The sequence below is a fragment of the Sander vitreus genome, chromosome 5 (genome assembly GCF_031162955.1).
Source record: "Sander vitreus isolate 19-12246 chromosome 5, sanVit1, whole genome shotgun sequence".
NCBI classification, from domain to species: Eukaryota; Metazoa; Chordata; class Actinopteri; order Perciformes; family Percidae; genus Sander; species Sander vitreus.
In genome coordinates this window covers 29,684,161-29,704,096 of record NC_135859.1, presented here as the reverse complement: position 1 = coordinate 29,704,096, position 19,936 = coordinate 29,684,161, and the positions used below count along the sequence as shown (strand labels likewise).

Sequence of the window (19,936 nt, the reverse complement as noted above, 5' to 3'; positions counted from 1 at the left end):
GTTTCACCGACTGTCCCTTCGGTGAGGTTCTCCACCAGAACAGCGTATAATAATACCACCAATGTATCACGTGTAAAGTTTACCGTGATTTGTTTGCCTCCTATAATAAAGGCCAATTTAATTTTCTGTTGACCCACTAATCTATTGATTTTTAGTTTCAGCTGTAAATTGAAATGTCTTTCTTGTCAACCCTCTCCAGGCAGCGTCTGCAGAGACCGTTAACGGCTGCCTCGCCTCCCCCGCCGCAGCTCTGGGAATCAAGTCTCATCTCTTCCTCAGTGACACTCGGCAGTTTTTTTTATTCTGACCTCGCCGCTTCCTTCTTCCAGCAATGTGGGAGCAAATATTTATCACTTATCACAGCAGCTGGCCGGCCGCCTGGACTGTGGAGTGGTCAGATTTTGACATCTGACCTTCGGGTGGGTGCAGCAAGTATCACAGACATACAGTGGCAGTGTAAAAACAATACTATGAAGTACTGTTGTGTGTAAACAGTACTTCTTCCCGGGATCATGTTACCAATTGTGGAAATATTTGTGCGTGTGATCTATAGCAGTGAAGATGTGACTCATGAGGGTGTTTGTGCTCAATGTGACATCTTACACCTCGGCTCTGTGTTTCTGCAAACTAAGGAGCAACAAGACAGTCTGCTTTAAAGCGGTAAATACTGATAACCTGGACGATTACCCAGGAGTCAGTTGTTTCTGTGTGAAAACTCTCTCTAGGCGTTTAAGCAGGGACGTATTAATGGACTGGCCAGTGTAAACGTTCACTTTAGGTCCAAATGATGTCAATAACCAAGTTATTAACAGAGTTTAAACATGTCTGATTTTTATCGCTTGTCCAAACTCATACTTTGGTTTTAGATGTTAGTTGTAGTCCAGAAGTAACTATGCTACAGGTAGTAGCAGATGTGGAAAAAGTGGTTTGCACATGTCCTTAACATGCCTTATGACTTAACTGCAGAGTGAAAGAAACCACAAACGCACCTCCTGAATTCTCCTTAAGTCGTATATGTTACAGTAGATGACTGAGTTGCATTTGTACAGTTTAAAACCATTAGTGATAGGGATGTTAAACAGGTAGTAAACATTTTTGCAGAGTTTGTGGCCAGAGCTTAGTTGGATTTTCACCCTTCTTTGCTTATACTTATCTGCTTCCTTCTTTTTTAGAAAGTCAGTGTGAAGAAGTCAAACAGTCCTGCTCTAATGGATTAGAACTGTCCCATCAGAAGGTCATCTCATTCATCACGAGATAAACATGTCCTCATACTTACCTCTGTACGGCTGCACTGGCTCTATGCGAAGGTAACAAAAGCCGCCTACCAGCACCTCTAGAACGCATTAACTCGTTATATCCCGTTTATTTAATCCATACAAAGCGTAAAAATGACAAGTTGTGGTTTTAAGGTGGATATGTGCAGGACTGTCTGATGGCCGGGAGCAGCAACTCCCTGGAGTTTCTGATAATAGACAACCTCACCTCAAAAGTGCAGGAAGTTACTGCTCCTGGCCATCAGATATCCACCTTAAAACCGCAACGGCTATTATACGCTTTTGATTAAACTAATGAGAATGAATGTGTTAATTGGTGCACTTTAGAGGTGCTGGTAGGCAGATTTAGTTACCTTTGGAGAGAACCAGGCTAGCTGTTTTTGTTTATCGATCTTCTCACTTAACTTTTGTCAAGAAAGCAAATTAGCATGCTTCTTTAAATGTAAAACTTTTCCTTTGGATATATCTTCAAACAACAACTAACTGTTTACATACAGTAAAAGTCTACATTAGTGTGAAATTGGACATTTTCTATCAAATGTTCTAGCAGTTTACTTGCCAAATAACTGATCATAATTTCAGCCCCAACTATGCAGCTGTACTTTTTGAAGCTCTAGTGAAGTCTCAAACACATAGTACTGTACACATTGTGAAAGGAAAAAGCATTTTGTCAATGACTCAAACTTGAAGGATGTTAAAAACATAGTATTTTTGTATTTATTTTAGTTTTTTTTTTTTTTTTGCAATGTCAACTCCAAAAACCAATTACATGTGCTTTTTTTGTTACAAAATGCTCTAATAGATCTGTTCTCTTCATGGAAAATAATCTGTGCATGGCAACATGTCGGAGGTTTCTCCACAGCTAGTCAGAGACGTGAGGCGCCTCTGTGTAGCACGTGCTTCCAAACACGACAGCATGATTATAAGTCGATTTCTTTTCAAGACTTCGTTTGTTATATATATATATATATTTTTTTTTTTTTTTTTTTTACAAAGGCTGGACAACAGTGGTGTGAACTGGGTGGATGACATCACATGCATGCACTTGAACATTGCATGCAGGTGGCTTTCACACAACCTACTCATACAGGATGAGTAGTAAGAGCAACACAGTCTGCCACTGATGTCCAGATGTGATCACCAGGTTAGTAATTGTTCTTCCAGCTACAGAAGGAACCACAACTTCTCCCAAACTCTGGATGTTGCTTCCTTTTTATTCCTATGTTCTCTATTTGATGATGATGTCAAAGAAACTTAATTTCGATCACTCTGGGTCGTAATAATAAAAGGATTTGTTACTTGGCAAAAATAAAGGCCCTATTCTTTGCCCTCAGTCTCTAGCTCACACTCAGGACTTTGGTTTTCAATGAGCTATTAATAGAAACTAATTTGGGCCAAAGAGCTGAACGTCCTTTAGGCTCAAACACTAAAAGCAGATGTTCAGTCTCAAACATGTCAAGCTGCTTGGCAACTTCAGATCACAAAAGCCCTGCCTAAGAGTCTGTAAACTAATGCAACTTTTCACCAACAACTTAAAACCTTTTGTGGCTTTTCCTTCGAGCAAAGACAGCAACTTTGGGGCTGAGGTGTGATAGTGGGGATATGGGCACCGAATTTAACCCAGAACAAAACTCAAGGGCCCAGTTTTTCTTTCCCTTCACTGACTCGCACCTCAGCCACTTTCCTGCCGTCTGTTCCTACCATCAGTCGGTTTTGGTTCGAGCAGCAGACCGTCACACAGGTCAGGAGGGGATCATGCCTTTGTTCCTCTTGCGGTCGGCCATGTTGCGGCGGTTGTGGTTCGCCCCGCGGCCCTTGTTGGCCTCCTTCTTGCGTCGGTCTACTAATGTCTCCTGGGTTTGTCCTCGGCCTTTGGCTTGGCCCACCACATTATTCGGACGCTGCTCCGGTCGGAAACTGGGAAAGAAGAATGAACGGAAGTCAACAAAAGGTGTGGGAGGAGCCACCAGGTGAACTTCTGCCGGGGCTTTTGTTTAAGACAGAGGTGTTAAGCATTTTTCCATCCAAGTTAAAAGAAAAAGGTCCACTGAAAAGTTTTATTTTCTGAATTTAAAAAACATTGACGTTTGTTGCAATTTTTCCATTTCCATTCAGCTTATGTCTCAAGAGGGCTTTACAATCCTCTACCCTCTACCCTTAAACCTTGTATTCATACAAGGCAAAGTCTTAACCGAGTGGAAAAAAGGAGGAGAAAAATCTAGAAATGCATTATTTTCTTGAAGAAACTTCTTGGATGGAAAGCCAGCTAACCAGTAGAGTTTCAATGAGTAAATATTGGCTTCTTACCCTTTCCTTTGATGCATGGCAGCTCTTCTAGCTTCAGCCCTCTCTCTCAGCAGAGCCGGGTCTTGCACAAACTGGTCCCGGTTTACATTGTTCTGAAATACAATGGATTCACATGCAGATATACATAGTGACCACACATTTGTAGCAACAGACTACATCAACATTTAAGATTACAAAGCTAGCTAAAATCCATTAGGCAGTGTTTGAACAGCAATTTATTCTGCACAAAAAATTATTTGCCAAATTCGTTCAATCTTTTCATATGCAACAACTTGTAAAATGGTAAAAACATGCAATTATAATCCATTACATCTGATGACTGGTGTTTGTAGATCACACAAGATCAAGAACTAAGTGAAAGTCTAACAATAACTTTGGTTCAACAGAATTGCTGATTCAAAGTTAACGTTATACACCAGAGCTCTCACTTTTACGAAGTGTAGTTAGACGTGTATAAGATGCCAACATGCTGTCTGAAATGGTCTTAATTTAAGATACAGTTGTGTTCAAAGTAATAGTCCAACATCACTAACCTCATAAATCAAATGTTTTGGTAGAAGTGATATTTCTACATGGCAAATAATTTACTAGTAAGTGTTGTAGAGTCATAGAAAACCAACAGACATGACATGCATGCTGCTCATTCTGTGTAATTGAATCTGTAATTGAAAGGGGCATGTTCAAAATAATAGCAGTGTTGTGTTCAATTAGTGAGGTGATTGATTCTGTGAAGAAACAGGTGTCAATTATGGCCCATATTTAAGGAAGGAAGCAAACGTTGTGCATGCTGGTTATAGTGCATTTCACACTGAAATACTCAACAAAATGGGTCGTTCCAGACATTGCTCTGAGGAACAGCGGACTTTGACTCAAAAGTTGATTGGAGAGGGGAAAACATATAAAGAAGTGCAGAAAATTATAGGCTGCTCAGCCAAAATGATTTTAAATGCCTTAAAATGGCATCCAAAGCCTGAACGACGTGGGAAAAAAACGGTCAACTACCGTTCGAATGGATCGAAGAATAGCCAAAATGGCAAAGGCTCAACCAATGATCAGCTCCAGGAAAATCAAAGAAGACTTAAAGTTACCTGTGAGTACTGTTAGGATCAGAAGAAAGCTATGTGAAGCAAAGCTATCAGCTAGAAGTCCCCGCAAAGACATGTACTGAATAGGTTGAAATTTGCCAAAAGGCACATTGACAGGCCAAAGGAGAAACAACATTCTGTGGACTGATGAGAGCAAAATTGTTCTTTTTGGGTGTAGGGGCCACAGACAGTTTGTCCGACTACCCCCATGCACTGAATTCAAGCCACAGTACACTGAAGACAGTAAAGCATGGTGGTGCAAAAATCATGTTATGGGAATGTTTCTCATACTGTGGTGTTGGGCCTATTTATCTCATACCAGGGATCATGGATCAGTTTCAATACATCAAAATACTTGAAGAGGTCATGTTGCCTTATGCTGAAGAGGAAATGCCTTTGAAATGTGTCTTTCAACAAGACAATGACCCAAAACACACCAGTAAGCAAGCAAAGATTGATGTTATGGAGTGGCCAGCCCAATCCCCAGACCTCAATCCCATAGAAAACGTGTGGGGTGACGTCAAAAATGCTGTTTCTGAGGCAAAACCCAGTAATGCAGAGGAATTGTGGAATGTAGTTCAATCGTCCTGGGCTGGAATACCTGTTCACAGGTGCCAGAAGTTGGTCGACTCCATGCAACACAGATGTGAAGCAGTTCTCAGAAATAATGGTTATGCAACTAAATATTAGTGCAGTTATTCAAAGTAAAGCAAACCCTTGAGAGATGTTTCAGTTCATACAGTAAATGTTTGAGTTTGTAAAGAAAAATGCAAATACTGCTATTTGAACAGCCTAATATTCCTTTTTCTTCACTTTCTGTAAAGGTATAACACAAACGTGATACATTTTGGTCATGTTTTGATCTGGAATTGAATGTGCAGTGTTCCCAATACATTGATATTATGGAATTAAAAGCTATTCTAAAGGATTTTGAGCATTATTTACTTTTTTCAAACACACTGCTATTATTCTGAACACAACTGTACATGCATACATAATCCTGTAGGAGTAAACCGCAACACTTACATAAAACATACGATTTTACGCTAAGATAATTAACTTCATCACTGAGCTTTAAAATGGGTCAAAGAGTTTTTTTCTGTAATGTTGGATCTGCTGTTTTTGAAAGATGTAATTACCTGTAGGGTCTCTTCCTCCTCTTCATCTTCACCCTCCTCCTCCAATTCTGGTTTGTTTCCTTTTCTCAGTATCTGTGGGATTGTGAAAGGCCTGCAGGGAAACAGAAACACACAATGAAAATGAAAAAAGCACCAGTAATTGGCATCCACCAAAAGAACATATTACAAATTTAGAAGGCACCCTGTCAAAATCTAAAAAGGTGCTTTTCAAATTCCACTTCACTCAGTCCCGACTCCATCACGATCAAAAATGAAACTGATTTACCTTCTGTTCAGTAAACTGTCTCCATCCAGGTCATTCGCTCCCACTTGGCCCATGTCGTAGGTGTCGTCGTACTCGTCGTCGTAGGCTTCTGCACTTTCACCGGGTTCGATGACCACCTCGTCTACCACCGTCTCGTAGGCCTGATAACGAGATCTCTGCTCCGCTACGTGCTTCTTGTCGTTCAGCATCTCTCGAGCGCTCTCACCTTTCCTGCAAGAGAGAGAAAGCACGACAAGATTACACCTGTTCTTCACTTTCTTTAACTCTCCTGTTATCTTCTGTTCAAATTTGACCCGTTTAAAAAAAAAAAAAAAAGTCTATATCAGAAAATTTGTGTTTCTTTCAACCAAATTGTCAAAAAAATAAAAAATAACGTGGATGGTTCCATAAAATAAATGATCAGTTCACTACTTTCATTGAATTTGGGCACTTTATTAAATTTTATAGCATTTTGACGAAAAAAAAAAATAAATGATACAAGAACATTGACAAAATGTCTGGAAAAAAAAAAAAAAGATTTAAAAAAGTGGGGAAAAAAACCTGACAAAAACATTGGAAAAAGTGTACACTACAGTATGTAAATGGTTGTTTTATTTTTCAGAGCAGCATTGCACAAAGAGATAGTAACATCTGGACGTCCTGCTTGGCTTTTATTAAACATTTTGAGCAGGATTTTACAGGCACACGAATTAGGTAAATGTGCAAGTACATAAAAAAAGTCGAGGGGTTTTTAATCCTCCTGTGTGCTCTTACCTCCTGCCCTTCCATATGCGGGACATGTCCACCTGGTCTCTGCGGAAAATGTCAAACTCATCATCATCAAACACGTTGGATCTGACGTCCAGAACATCTGGAAGCACCTCCTTCACTGGCCTGAGGGGACAGGAGGAGAACGGGGTCAAACACGGCTGATACAATCCTGACTTCAATATTACCATTTATATACAAATGATCTGCACATTTTGATGATTTGTATAGTAAGGTTCTAAAACAGTAGCGGTTAGTAAAAAAGTATTAACTGAGTAAATCATTTGAAAAGCAAAAATGTATCATATTTTAGCTTGTAAGATTAAAGGATATACTTCTTTTCTCTATTTTATATTAATGTAAAATGACCAATTTTTGACTCTTGGGTGAAAAAAAAAAAAAAAAAAAAAATTTAAGAATGTGACATTGGGCTCTGGGAAATTGGAAAGGGCATTTTTATCTACAGTGGTGTGAAAAAGTGTTTGCCCCCTTCCTCATTTCCTGTTCCTTTGCATGTTTGTCACACTTAAGTGTTTCGAACATCAAACCAATTTAAACAATAGTCAAGGACAACACAAGTAAACACAAAATGCAATTTGTAAATGAAGGTGTTAATTATTAAAAGGTGAAAAAAAATCCAAACCATCATGGCCCTGTGTGAAAAAGTGATTGCCCCCTAAACCTAATAACTGGTTGGGCCACCCTTAGCAGCAACAACTGCAACCAAGCGTTTGCGATAACGTGCAATGAGGCTTTTACAGCGTCCCTGGAGGAATTTTTGGCCCACTCATCTTTGCAGAATTGTCCTAATTCAGTTACATTAGAGGGTTTTCGAGCATGAACGGCCTTTTTAAGGTCATACCACAACATCTCAATAGGATTCAGGTCAGGACTTTGGCTAGGCCACTCCAAAGTCTTCATTTAGTTTTTTCTTCAGCCATTCGGTGGTGGACTTGCTGGTGTGTTTAGGATCATTGTCCTGCTGCAGAACCCAAGTTCGCTTTCAGCTTGAGTACACGAACAGATGGTCGGACATTCTCCTTCAGGATCTCTTGGTAGACAGCAGAATTCATAGTTCCTTTTATCACGGCAAGTCTTCCAGGTCCTGAAGCAGCAAACAGCCCCAGACCATCACACTACCACCACCATATTTTACAGTTGGTATAATGTTCTTTTATGAAATGCAGTGTTCCTTCTACGCCAGATATACTTGGACACACACCTTCCAAAGAGTTCCACTTTTGTCTCATCGGTCCACAGAATGTTGTCCCAAAAGTCTTGGGGATCATCAAGATGTGTTCTGGAGAAATTGAGACAAGCTTTGATGTTCTTTTGCTCAGCAGTGGTTTTCTCCTTGGAACTCTGCCATGCAGGCCATTTTTTGCCCAGTCTTTTTCCTGATGGTGGAGGCATGAACGCTGACCTTAACTGAGGCAAGTGAGGCCTGCAGTTCTTTGGACGTTGTTGTGGGGTCTTTTGTGACCTCTTGATGAGTCGTCGCTGCGCTCTTGGGGTAATTTTGGGCGGCCGGCCACTCCTGGGAAGGTTCACCACTGTTCCATGTCTTCGCCATTTGTGGATAATGGCTCTCACTGTGGTTCGCTGGATTCCCAAAGCTTTGGAAATGGCTTTATAACCCTTTCCAGACTGATAGATCTCAATTACTTTCTTTCTCAATTGTTCCTGAATTTCTTTGGGTCTCGGCATGATGTGTAGCTTTTAAGGATCTTCTGGTGGACCTTACTGTGTCAAGCAGCTCCTATTTAAGTGATGCCTTGATTGTGAACAGGTGTGGCAATAATCAGGCCTGGGTGTGGCTAGAGAAATTGAACTCAGGTGTGGACAACCACAGTTATAGTATGTTTTAACAAGGGGGGGGGGCAATCACTTTTTCACACAGGGCCATGATGGTTTGGATTTTTTTTTCTCCTTTAATAATAAACACCTTCATTTACAAATTGCATTTTGTGTTTACTTGTGTTGTCCTTGACTTTTGTTTAAATTGGTTTGATGTTCAAACACTTAAGTGTGACAAACATGCAAAGGAACAGGAAATGAGGAAGGGGGCAAACACTTTTTTCACACCACTGTATTTTTTTTACATTTCACGTACTAAACAAAATCCATCCGTAGCTTAAAGGAACACGCCGACTTATTGGGACTTAAGCTTATTCACAGTAACCCCCAGAGTAAGACAAGTCGATACATACCCTTCTCGTGTCCGTGCGTGTTGTAACTCTGTCTGACGGTTCCACCGGTAGCTTAGCCTAGCACAGAACCTGCAGGTAACCAGTTCCATCTAGCCTACTGCTCCGAATAAGTGGCAAAATAATGCCAACATGTTCCTATTTACACGTTGTGATTTGTATAGTCACAGGGTGTACAAAAAACAACGTAACATGAGACACAGCCATCTTCTAAATCGTAAACAAACTTGGAACTATATTCTCAGAAAGGCTTGCTGCAAAGCAAATCACTCCGCCCAAGTAGCAGAAGTAGCAGAGCTAAGCTACCGGTGGAACCGTCAGACAGCGTTTCGACATGCACGGAGATGAGAAGGGTATGTATCGACTTGTCTAACTCTGGGGGTTACTGTGAATAAGCTAAAGTCCCAATAAGTCGGCGTGTTCCTTTAAATCGATAAATTAAATAATTAGTTGGAGCCTTCTGGGAGACATTGCTGATCATGGTCATATTACGGTACACATTCTTATGTACTCAAATACTGTTCCTTACATTTAACTGCAAAGTATTTTTGCAGTGTTTGTATGAAGTCTCCTTTTTGTGAATTTTGAAATGTGCATCATGATGACTTAATATCGCCACCAGAGTCAAATTGAAATTAAAGAAACAAAATAAGGGCCTTCTTTTAAGGCCCCAACACACCAACCCGACAATCGGCCGTTGGACAGTCTGGCGAGGTCAGTGACTCGAGTCTGTTCGGTGTGTTTCGTGCCGTTGTCAGTCGGAGGAGCCGTCGGCCTTCATTTTGGCCGATTTGACTTGTTGAATCAGAAGGCGGGCAGTCGGACTCAATGGCCAATCTGATTGGTGGAGTGCTAACCCGGAAATGACGAGAGGGATGAGCCTGACTAACGCCTCTCAAAATCTGACGAAAATCTTTTAAACTGACCTTTGTCGATCTGAAATGAAGACAGATTCAGCAACTGCATGGCCTATTTCTCGCTTAAAATGTTTTCAGAAACGTGTTTCGGTGAACTATCTTCATAAAATATGAGATCGTATTCCGAACGAAGCCGCCATTATGCCCGGTCGTAAAATCCGGGAGCAGCCAGACCCACGTGACACGTTCATCCAATCAGCTGCCGGTTTTCATTTTTTGGGCGACAATACAGATTAGCGCTACCTGCTGTTACGGAGATGCATTACGTCTCGCGCACAACGTATGCTCAAGTCGGCGTCGCTTCGGTGTGTTCCGAGGCACTTTTTTGACCAACTCGGGGAGGCAGTCAGTCCGACTGCCTTTTCTGCCGAAGGTCGGCCGTCAGGTTGGTGTGTCAGAGCCTTTAAACAACAAGCGGTACTTTACAAATAAAAAGCTCAGCAGCAGAACATATCAGTCTTTTTACGTAAAGGCCAACTCAGTGCGTGGTGTCACCTTGGCATGGCTCGGTCCAGTTTGTCCAGGTTGGGGGCCAGGCGGTCCTCCAGGATGTTGTTGATGACCAGCTCAGAGTTGTAGTCGTACTCGCGCAGACAGGCCAGCAGAAAACCTTCGCCCAAATCAGGCAGCAGGTCCCTGATACACGTCAGCAGAGACTCTAGCTCCCCCTCGCTCACCGGACACACCGCACCCTGATAACAAACAGACCAGAACACCATCAACGCTTCTTTGCAAACTTGTAGTTTGTCTTATTTAGTTTTGTTTCATGCAATAAAAGGTTGTTGTTTGCTGCTTCCATCTTTTTCTATTAAGATTATTAACATTTTAGTAGCTGCAACGATTAGTCCATTAGAAGATCAACAGAAAAAGGCAACACTATTTTGGGGTTTTGGACTGATAGTGGAACAAAACAAGATATTTAAACATGTCACACTGGGCTGTGTGAAATCATAACGGCAATTTTTCACTATTTTCTGCCATGTCATTAGGGTTGGGCATCGTTTGGATTTTACCAATTCTGATTCCAATTGCGATTCTTCCTTTCGATTCCGGTTCTTATCGATTCCGATTCTTTGAGATGTGGAGTTGAAACGGGTCACATGCTTATTTCACAAATAAGAGGAATGTTTTATTTTGCTTCAATGGTGGGTTGCAGTTTTCAACTTAAAATAAAGCCACACTAGAGCACCGCTTTCTGTGCTCCATGGCTGCAACACAACAAGTGTTTGTCTGGCCGCTACAGAAACCAAACATGATCAGATTTAAAACCAATCCTCCAAACGATTCCAATAAAGAAACGATTCCAACAAAATCGTAATTTTTGAAACGATTCCAAGTAAGAATCGGTTCTCGATGCCCAACCCTACATGTCATAGACAAAACTATTAATCGAGAAACTAATCGTTAGTTGCAGCTAGAGATGGTCCGATACAATTTTGCTTCCCGATACCGATTCCGATACCTGAACTTGCGTATCGGCCGATACAGAGTACCGATCCGATACCAGTGTGTCATATATTTTAAGAACTGTATACTACTATCCCTGTATGGATGTGATATGATTTCTATCTTTGTTGTCGGTCTGGCTCAGGTTAAACTCTTTGTGAAACATGAATGCCACAGAACGTTCTTTTATTATCCAGTTTGACAGTCAGTTATAACGGAAAAAGAACATAAATAAACCACTTTAACGTAGATTTTCTTTAGGGCTTTATTACGTGGTATCGGATCGGTGCATAAACTCCAGCACTTCCCGATACCAGCGTTTTAGGCAGTATTGGAGCCGGTACCACATCTCTAGTTGCAGCCCTACATTTTACCTTAACGTATCTTGTAAAGCAAACAATATGACATTATCTTTGAAAATTCCCTTAGCTGGTAACCACTGATGGTGAATATAGGATGCTGAGCTGTCAAAAGCACACATATTTAGTTAACTGTAACAACAACAACAACAACTCACATTGTTTCCTTTTTGGGGCATATCCAACATGGCGCCCGCTCCCCTCAGGCCCTCTCCTCCTAGCTCTCGAGCCTCCTGAAATTTAAAGCCAGCTGAAGCAGCAGCACCGCCCGCTGCTCCCTGATACGGAGTCTGGCTGTGTGGTCTCCGTCGGCCCACGCAGTCCCAGGCACTCTCCACCCCCTGGAGCAGGTAGGACGTCCGGGTCTCATCACTGAGGGAAGCAGGTTAGGGATATATGCTGATACTTAAGTCTGGCTTTTAGACTTTCTTCCATCCACCACAACCGGCTAACCCTAAAACTATTTAATTTACTATAATGTAAGACCAAGATAATTGTCAAATTCTCACATTTCAGAAACTGGAACCATCACGTTTTAAAATATTAAGAGAGTATCAAAATAGTTGCTAATTTCTGCTAACTAAACTTACTTTGTTACTGTTGCACTTAATATATTGTACTGATACTGCGGATGTGTAAATATACATCTCTGCTGATCTTAAAGAAAATACTTAAAAGTAATTGTTTTACATTTCGACATATGGTCCACAATTTTTTATCTGTGTCCTGAATTTGAATTGATTTGCTCTGCTTACAGTGCTCATATTAGAGTTTGTATCAGAATAGGTTTACAGGGTTTAATTTTCAAAAAACACCATATTTTTGTTGTACTGCACATTGCTGCAGCTCCTCTTTTCACCCTGTGTGTTGAGCTCTCCGTTTTAGCTACAGAGTGAGGCATCTCACTTCTGTCAGAAGCAGAGTATGAGTGTGTGCCATGCTAGCAGCTAGGCGAGCATTATAACGTGTGTTACAAAGTGACGAACGTTCGTCAAGGAAGTAAAGGCTGGACTACAATAGAGCTGTTTGGAGCAGTTTGTGAACAGTGTTTTCTGTTGGAGATGGTAAGTCCCTTTGGGGTGGACTTTGGGCTTTTTCACTTTGTAAACCTATCACGTGCACAAAAAAGATATATAAAACAATAAAGGAAAGGCAAAAAACATAATATGAGCACTTTAAAACAGGCATCATACACATTTGGTTATTTTTTGGTAACAGTGTGCAGAATGTTATTAGCCATAAACCTCTATGTTCACAGAGTTATTGTTTTAAACTGATAAGGATACATGACAGGGAGGGCCTGTTGTAGCAGGCTGATGTCATCTGCGATGGGGAACTGTTCATCATAGTCTGACAAGAACCTAAAAGGACAAAGAAACAAAAAGGGCAAACCCCTTTATAAACTGTACATAAAAGAGAAAAAGGGAAACAAACTAGTTCTAAGATTTAATAGGGCACTACCTAACAAGCCCCCCCCCCCCGCCTCAGAGGTGACCCCCTGATCTTTACCCGTAACTTTACCTTTTCTCAGGTAAAAAAGCTGTGAAATGTTGTAGTAGCTCCTCTGCAAATGTTTGCATGTTCTCTCCCCTGCAAGACAACAACATTCAGCAGAATTAATTTGTGCATGTGTAACGCTAACTCTGCTAAGATGCACGTTGACAGTTTGGATGTCTCACCCCTCTAGGATCGGCTGTAGGCAGGTGTGATGCAGCAACAGGTGAGCCATCTCCACTATCTTACGACAGGAGTGGGACAACCTCTTCCACAAATCCTGCTGAAGACTAAAGGAGGGTTTGGGAGAAATCATTCACTATCATTCATTCATGTATTCAGCAAGTGGGTCTCAATCTTTTGGGGTTTTTAAAACTATTAAATGCAACAGAAGCTCACCCTTTATCATCAAAGTTTCTCTTCCTCACCGCCTTCTCGAGGTCAGGCACAGCGGCCTCATAAAACGAGGTCAGTCTGCCAGGAGAAAAAACAAAATGATCATGAGAAGCTTTTGCGAAGGTGTGGCTGCGATACTGCCAGTTTACTTCATCTGTGTACCTGCTGAGGAAGCCATGGGAGTGGAAGCTGGAGCAGGCGGCAGGGAAGATATCCAGGAAGGCATGGATGGTGGTGGTCGAGTCACACAGGTATAGAATAAGATCTACAAGATCCTGGGACAGCAAAGAAAACACATACAGTATAGTAGTGTCCCTCTGTGTTTCCAATCAGCCATACTCATAAATTAAGTCTAATTCCAGTTTAAACGTTTACCGTGAATCACTGGCTGCTTAAGTCGTCCTGTCACCATTAGTAAAGCAGTACACTGAATATCCAAATAAAACTGTTTCAATTTAAGACCTTTATAGCGCCAGATAAAAAGAAAGAACTGTCGGTTACACTTTACTTGAAAAGGTATCTACATAAGCGTGACATGACATTGTCACGAACGTGTCATAAACATTATAAACATGTCATAAACGTTTATGACATAACGCTTCTTTTAGTAAGGCCGGCTACACACTGGCTGCGTGGCGTGTCCGTTTTTATTTCGGCTCCCATGTTAACAGGTTAGAGCTTACACACTGCCTGCATGACACGCATAGTCTCAGGCGCGGCTCGAGCCGCGCGAAAACGCGTGCGTGCTAGAAATAGAACCAACGCCTATTTTTAACGTGACACGCAAGCGTGTTGGAAGCGTTTCCAGGCAAAATAGAATAGGAAAAGATGTTTATATGTCATTTTGACACAAATGCATATTAATAAATGACATGTTGATGTTTGGAAGTCTCTAGGTTTTGATATAAATGCAGATATAAATGTAATTTAAAAAAATAAAAAAATAAATAGATTTTCTAATATTGCACCTGTCAATACAGAACGAAATATTCTGTAGCCTATTTTGCCGTCAATACTGCCAACGTTGTCTTTACTGTAATCAAATCAGTATATATATTTATGTTTAACATGGTATTTCATTTTATCAATGAGAAACATGTGTACATGTCTCATTGATACATATCTATCTCATATGTGTACAGACAAGGCTAGCAGCAGCAGCGTCAGACACGTTTCTGGTGTGTAAAGACATTGAAAAATCCACGCAGCCGCCACGCAGCTGACACGCAACAGAAACGCCACGCTCATGCCACGCAGGCAGTGTGTGGCTGGCCTAAGCGTCATTCGGTATTTGTCATGACAGGTTATGGTTATGGTTAGACTTAGGGTTAGGGTTCCTGTGTCATGACAGTGTAAGGTCACTCTTATGTAGATACCTTCAAGTACAGTGTTACCGAAATGTGTTTTTTTGTCCAAGCAACAGTCCCGACCCCCATAAAAACTTCCATTTATTGAAAGACCAAGAAAAGCATCAGATGAAGAAGCATCAGAAGAAAAAGAAGAAGTTGCATCAGAAGAAGAAGAAGAATATTAGTTCATTAAATAATGACATAAATGCCATAAAATGCTACATTTGACTATATTCAACCCATTCAGCATCTGGATTTGAAGACACTTCTTAAAGTTGAAGACCAACTATATTTTTATTACAGAAGAATGCAATTATGCTCCCTGGAGTAAAAGTAAGCACTGCTCAAGTTTAAAATGCTTTTACAAATTACATTTAAAAACAGTATTCCTAATCAGCCTGGTTTCTAAGGACGGCTTGATTTATTCATTGAGGCTTAAAGCAGAGAGGCGTCCAACACATTTTATTAAATAATATCTGAAGCTCATACGTCAAGTTGTATCTAAATTATCACTTTTGCAGAGAAGACATTACCATTCTAGAACAGCCTTTTAAATACGGTCTGATGTTTATATTGGACAACGGGCTTGTGCCAACACATACATACTAAATATTAGGGTGGCACAATATATTGTTTTTTTTAATCGTAAAAGCAATATCAACTGGCGGAATATACATATCGTGAAAGGCTACAACATATCATGATCGACACAGATTTTTTTTTGTGCTTTTCTGCCTTTATTTTGACAGGACAGCTAGGTGAGAAAGGGGAGAGAGAGGGGGGAAGACATGCAGGAAATTGTCACAGGTCAGATTCAAACCCTGGACCTCTGCGTCGAGGCATAAGCCTCTCAGTATACGTACGCCTGCTCTACCCACTGACCCAACCCGGCCACACAGACAGATTTTATGTGCTAAGTGAAAGAACATATCAGTAGAAAACGGCTCATTAAAACGCAACGGTCATTCTTTTTTTAGTGGTGCCTTTTATGTTTAATTCAACGTTCGATTTGTTCAATAAAAGAATGTTGGAAATGATTTCCTTTTATACGTTTCAAATGCAAAAAGCAACTTGTATTTTAGAAGAATACTGAAAGCAGCAGAAATGCTATGTATTGCCAGTGATATCGTTATCGCGATATTCAACAACGTTATCGCATATGGCATATTTTCCTCATATAGTGCAGCCCTACTAGATATTGTTATTATTTCATTAATATCACATGCAGTGATGACTGGAGACGTGTGTGTTTGTCTGACCTGCTGGCTCATGGCCATGGCAGTGGGCTGTTTGTGTGCGCTCAGCTTCATCGGCTCCATGGCTGCGGCTCCCTCACAGTGGAGACCACACTTATCCAGGATGGTGTCGAACACCTGAAGGGGACGGAGAATAAAAAGGAGGAAAATAATCTAAAAATCTTACAGAAAGACATTTACAACTAAATAGTATATAATTTTTGTGTCCCACGCATCTTGTCACTTTTTGGAAAACCTAAATAAAACACAATCTTACACTTTCCATGTAAATATAGAGTTAGAAGTAAGTATAGAGGGTATCTTTTAAATATGATCTTACCTGTAACACAGTGGGCACCGTCTCATCTAGGTCGCTGTAGTAAGATGGCTGCTGGGTAAAAATGTTCTCTAAAAAAGGACATCATTGTAAAAGTTACCTAAGAGTTACAACACAGATACAAACTACCCATCTTCATGACATATTTTAATCTAATGGATACACCATTGAAATTAAATTGGACCTTCACAAACAGCTCACCAAGCATCTTGTGCAGCAGCTGACTGTTGCCCTTTCCAAAGAGCACACACAGATCCAGAATTTTGGGAATGTCAAACAGGAAGTTCTCATAGATAATTTCTCCAAACACAGCCGGGGTGAGGAAGTTATCCTGTGGAAGAGGAGCACAAGGCAACAGTATGTCAAGGCTGTGTACTCGGGAGGGCCAGTGACAATACTATACTTGATGTGCTGTCATTTCGGTTTACTGATCATGATTAGTAGATCATCACTGCCTCTAGTTCATATTTGGGAGCTGCCGTTACCTTGGACTCTTTATGCGTAGCCATCCTGAGGAAGGTCAAGAAGACCGCCCGGTGAACGGAGCGCTGCATGTCGGCCACCGCCGGGGAGGAGGGCAGGGAGGCGAGGTCCAGGCCTCGAGGAGCCTGATGCAGGTAGGAATCGAGGCACCTCTGCAGAGAATCATCAAAGACCACCTGGTGGAGGAGACAGACCCAAGCAGCGGAGGGAGGGAGAGAGAGAGGGAGAGAGGGAGGGAGGGGAAATTTACAAGGACTTGAATTGAACTGAGTCTACAGTCTATTTACATTGGTCCAGCTGCCATACACCTTTGTGGCTCAGAGAGATGCTTGTTTACATGTTAATGGTGCCTCACCTGACACCAGAACTTGTCATGGGGCAGTGTGAGCAGCCACTCCAGGTCCTCTGTGATGAATTTGGCATGTTCCATAAACTCCTCCACCTCAGCGGGAGAGCCGTCTTCTGGCGGGGACTTGTAAGGCACAAAACAGCGATCCTCCTTCCTGGTCGGGTGCTGTTGTTGAACAGGAAGTTATAAAAGAACTGTTCTTGGTGAGAAGTGAGTTTGGTTATTCCTGGAGCCAGTGTTGTAGTACTCGAGATCGGTCTTGGTCTCGAGACCGGTCTCAAGACCACTTTATGAATGTCTCGTCTCGGAATCGACTGCATTTTTACTCGGTCTCAGATAAAGAGGACTCTGGATTTTATTTCAAGACTGCCTTTTGATTATTTTATCAAGGCATGTCTCATGATACACTTGTAGCAATAAAAGAGGTGAATGAATAATAATCTTAATTTGTTTTCTGTGGGTGTTTTTTTTAATGGCAATGTGGATCTTTCAGATCAATTTGAGGAGTGACTATGGTTAGCATTTTCCACATTTGATCACGTCATGCAGTGTGGGACTCGCACTGGTCTGGTCTTGGTCTTGTCTCAGTCTCTAAACACTCTGGTCTTGGTGAAGACTTGGTCTTGGTTTAGGTGGTCTCGACGACAACACTTCCTGGAGCTCCACAGACTGCTGTTGGAGTGTATTTCTGTATAAAATGAGATGATTTGACTCACCAGTGCAGGCAGTGTGTGCTCTTTTCCCAGCGGGCCCGGCTCGGTCACCTGCTGCTCATCCAGTGGCACTCGGGCACAGGCCATGGCTTCTCCCTCTCTAGTTTTTTTTTTCTACCAAATCAAAGAAATTCAAAATACATTTTACTTCTGTATATTGGTCTATTGTGTTTACCAAATTAGCCAAAAAATATCACATTCCACATATGGTTATCAGGTTTGAAGTCAAAGGTCTCATAATGTTAATGTTCTCTTGGGATCATTAAGTAAAAGTACTAATACCACACTGTAAAAATACTTCACTACAAGTAAAAGTCCTGCATTTCAGCATTATCAGCAAAATGCACTTAAAGTCATAGTTACAGTAAAATGTACCCTCTCAGCGTTTTACTCTTATATATGGTGTTTTTGGATTAACATCACTGCTGCATTATTGTGTATTTTGCATTGTAGTGCTGTGGTTTAATCCTTTATTTACTGTTGGGTAGTTTAATCTGCAGCAATGCATCATATTCTATAAAATCATCATGTTTGTAGCGTCGCCTGTCCTCTGTGAACCACGTATCTCTATAAAAAGTTAACCTTTCATGAGCCAAAAAAAAAAAAGAAAATAGCCCTGTTTGTAGCTTTATGATTATGCATTTTCCAGCTGATCCAAGAGGGGGTTTAAATAGTGTATTTAGCTTAAGAAGTAGGAGAAGTTTCTCAACATATAAAAGAACACTTCATCCTTCAGTTTTCTTTTTTTACAAACATTCAACACATCTGGAAATACATGGTTTTCACTGGACAGGTAATGTAACTAACGTCAGAAAAAAAGCAGTGGAGTAGAAACCACAATATTTAATAGTAAAATGTTTATGTTCACCTTGTTATGGTCGGTTTTCCTTAATTGTAGCTGTATGTCTATTCCTATGTTGAGAGCAACAAAAAGCCAGAGTCAAATTCTTTGGTGTGTTCACTCTTACATGGCCATTATGCTGATTCTGGTTTACCTCTGAGATGTAACTAGTAGAGTAGAAGTATAACGTTGAATACAATGAAAATACAAGTACTTTAAAATTGTACTAAAGTACAGTTCTTGAGCAAATGTACTTTGTTACAGCCTGAGAAAACCTATTTCTGAGGGATATTGGAAACATTGTCATGTAATTAATCATAACAGTAGCCTCTAACGGTACCACAATCACATAGTTCTACATTACCTGCAATTTAACATCTGTAGAGACAATTCTCCTCCTTTATATTTTATCACCTCCTGCTGAAAGATTAGCAGTTAAAATTGTCTAAACTGCTGAAGCTAAGGGAGCCACCGTTAGCTTGCTAACAGCAGCAGTGTATAAGCGACAAACGGCCACTCCTGTTCATAAACTAGTTAACGTTAGCTAGTTAAATCAACGTAAGTTACCACTGCCAATAAAAGGTAATGTAGCATAGCCACCTGTTAACCACGTTACAGTTACAGCACCACGGCTATCTGCTAATACCGTTTGTATGTATTGAGTTAGCTAACTTCTGACTGAAAAACAACGTAGTCGGGTAAGATAACTTGCTAGCTATCCGCTAATTACCAAGTTCAACCAAAATGACAGCACGTCAATGAATGGGGAGAGGCTAACGTTAATGTAACGTGGCTAACCAGCCGGTGACTTTATAAACGTCCTCTTGTAACTCGCTGTTACGTTATGTATATTAATTGTACAGGGAATAGGTTAATACAGCTGCTCACCTGTTAACTTGACTGTCTGTAACTCGTTAAAGCCATCTCATCAATTTCGTCGTAGCTTCCAACAGTTTCAGTTTCCAAACCTTTAATAATCATCTGTGATGGGCC

At 40.9% G+C, this 19,936-nt stretch overlaps 2 protein-coding genes across 5 annotated transcripts in view; one reads left to right on the top strand and one right to left on the bottom strand.

Moving 5' to 3' along the window:
- Window positions 1-2,261, top strand: part of rnf215 (ring finger protein 215) — a 7,165-nt gene extending 4,904 nt beyond the window's left edge. For all 3 annotated transcript variants that reach the window (XM_078251430.1, XM_078251427.1, XM_078251428.1), the window contains one exon: window positions 200-2,261. In XM_078251430.1, coding sequence (XP_078107556.1) covers window positions 200-222 — 23 coding nt within the window. In that variant the 3' untranslated portion in view covers window positions 223-2,261. The remainder of the gene's footprint in view (window positions 1-199) is intronic.
- ascc2 (activating signal cointegrator 1 complex subunit 2) lies at window positions 1,964-19,936 on the bottom strand. 2 transcript variants are annotated; one of them, XM_078251423.1, is made up of 20 exons: window positions 19,832-19,928; window positions 18,971-19,014; window positions 18,106-18,216; window positions 17,396-17,554; window positions 17,043-17,216; window positions 16,759-16,888; window positions 16,561-16,628; window positions 16,245-16,358; window positions 13,799-13,911; window positions 13,640-13,714; window positions 13,426-13,530; window positions 13,268-13,336; window positions 13,033-13,107; window positions 11,905-12,118; window positions 10,437-10,633; window positions 6,824-6,943; window positions 6,071-6,280; window positions 5,806-5,896; window positions 3,582-3,673; window positions 1,964-3,191 (listed from the first exon to the last, which is right to left on the bottom strand). In XM_078251423.1, exons 3-20 carry the CDS (start codon window positions 18,187-18,189, stop codon window positions 3,017-3,019), a joined length of 2,265 nt encoding a protein of 754 aa, XP_078107549.1. In that variant the 5' UTR covers window positions 18,190-18,216; window positions 18,971-19,014; window positions 19,832-19,928; the 3' UTR covers window positions 1,964-3,016. The 2 variants fall into 2 exon arrangements, with proteins under 2 accessions (XP_078107549.1, XP_078107548.1); XM_078251422.1 differs by lacking the exon at window positions 18,971-19,014 and having other exon boundaries at window positions 19,832-19,936.

Excerpts from the sequence above, each read along its gene's own strand:
- ascc2 (XM_078251422.1), bottom strand. The coding sequence starts at position 18,189 with ATGGCCTGTGCCCGAGTGCCACTGGATGAGCAGCAGGTGACCGAGCCG. Across the intron at positions 16,889-17,042 it reads CTACGCATAAAGAGTCCAAG|GATAACTTCCTCACCCCGGC; the intron begins GTAACGGCAGCT and ends CCTCTTCCACAG. Across the intron at positions 6,281-6,823 it reads CGCATATGGAAGGGCAGGAG|GAAAGGTGAGAGCGCTCGAG; the intron begins GTAAGAGCACAC and ends TCTCTCTTGCAG.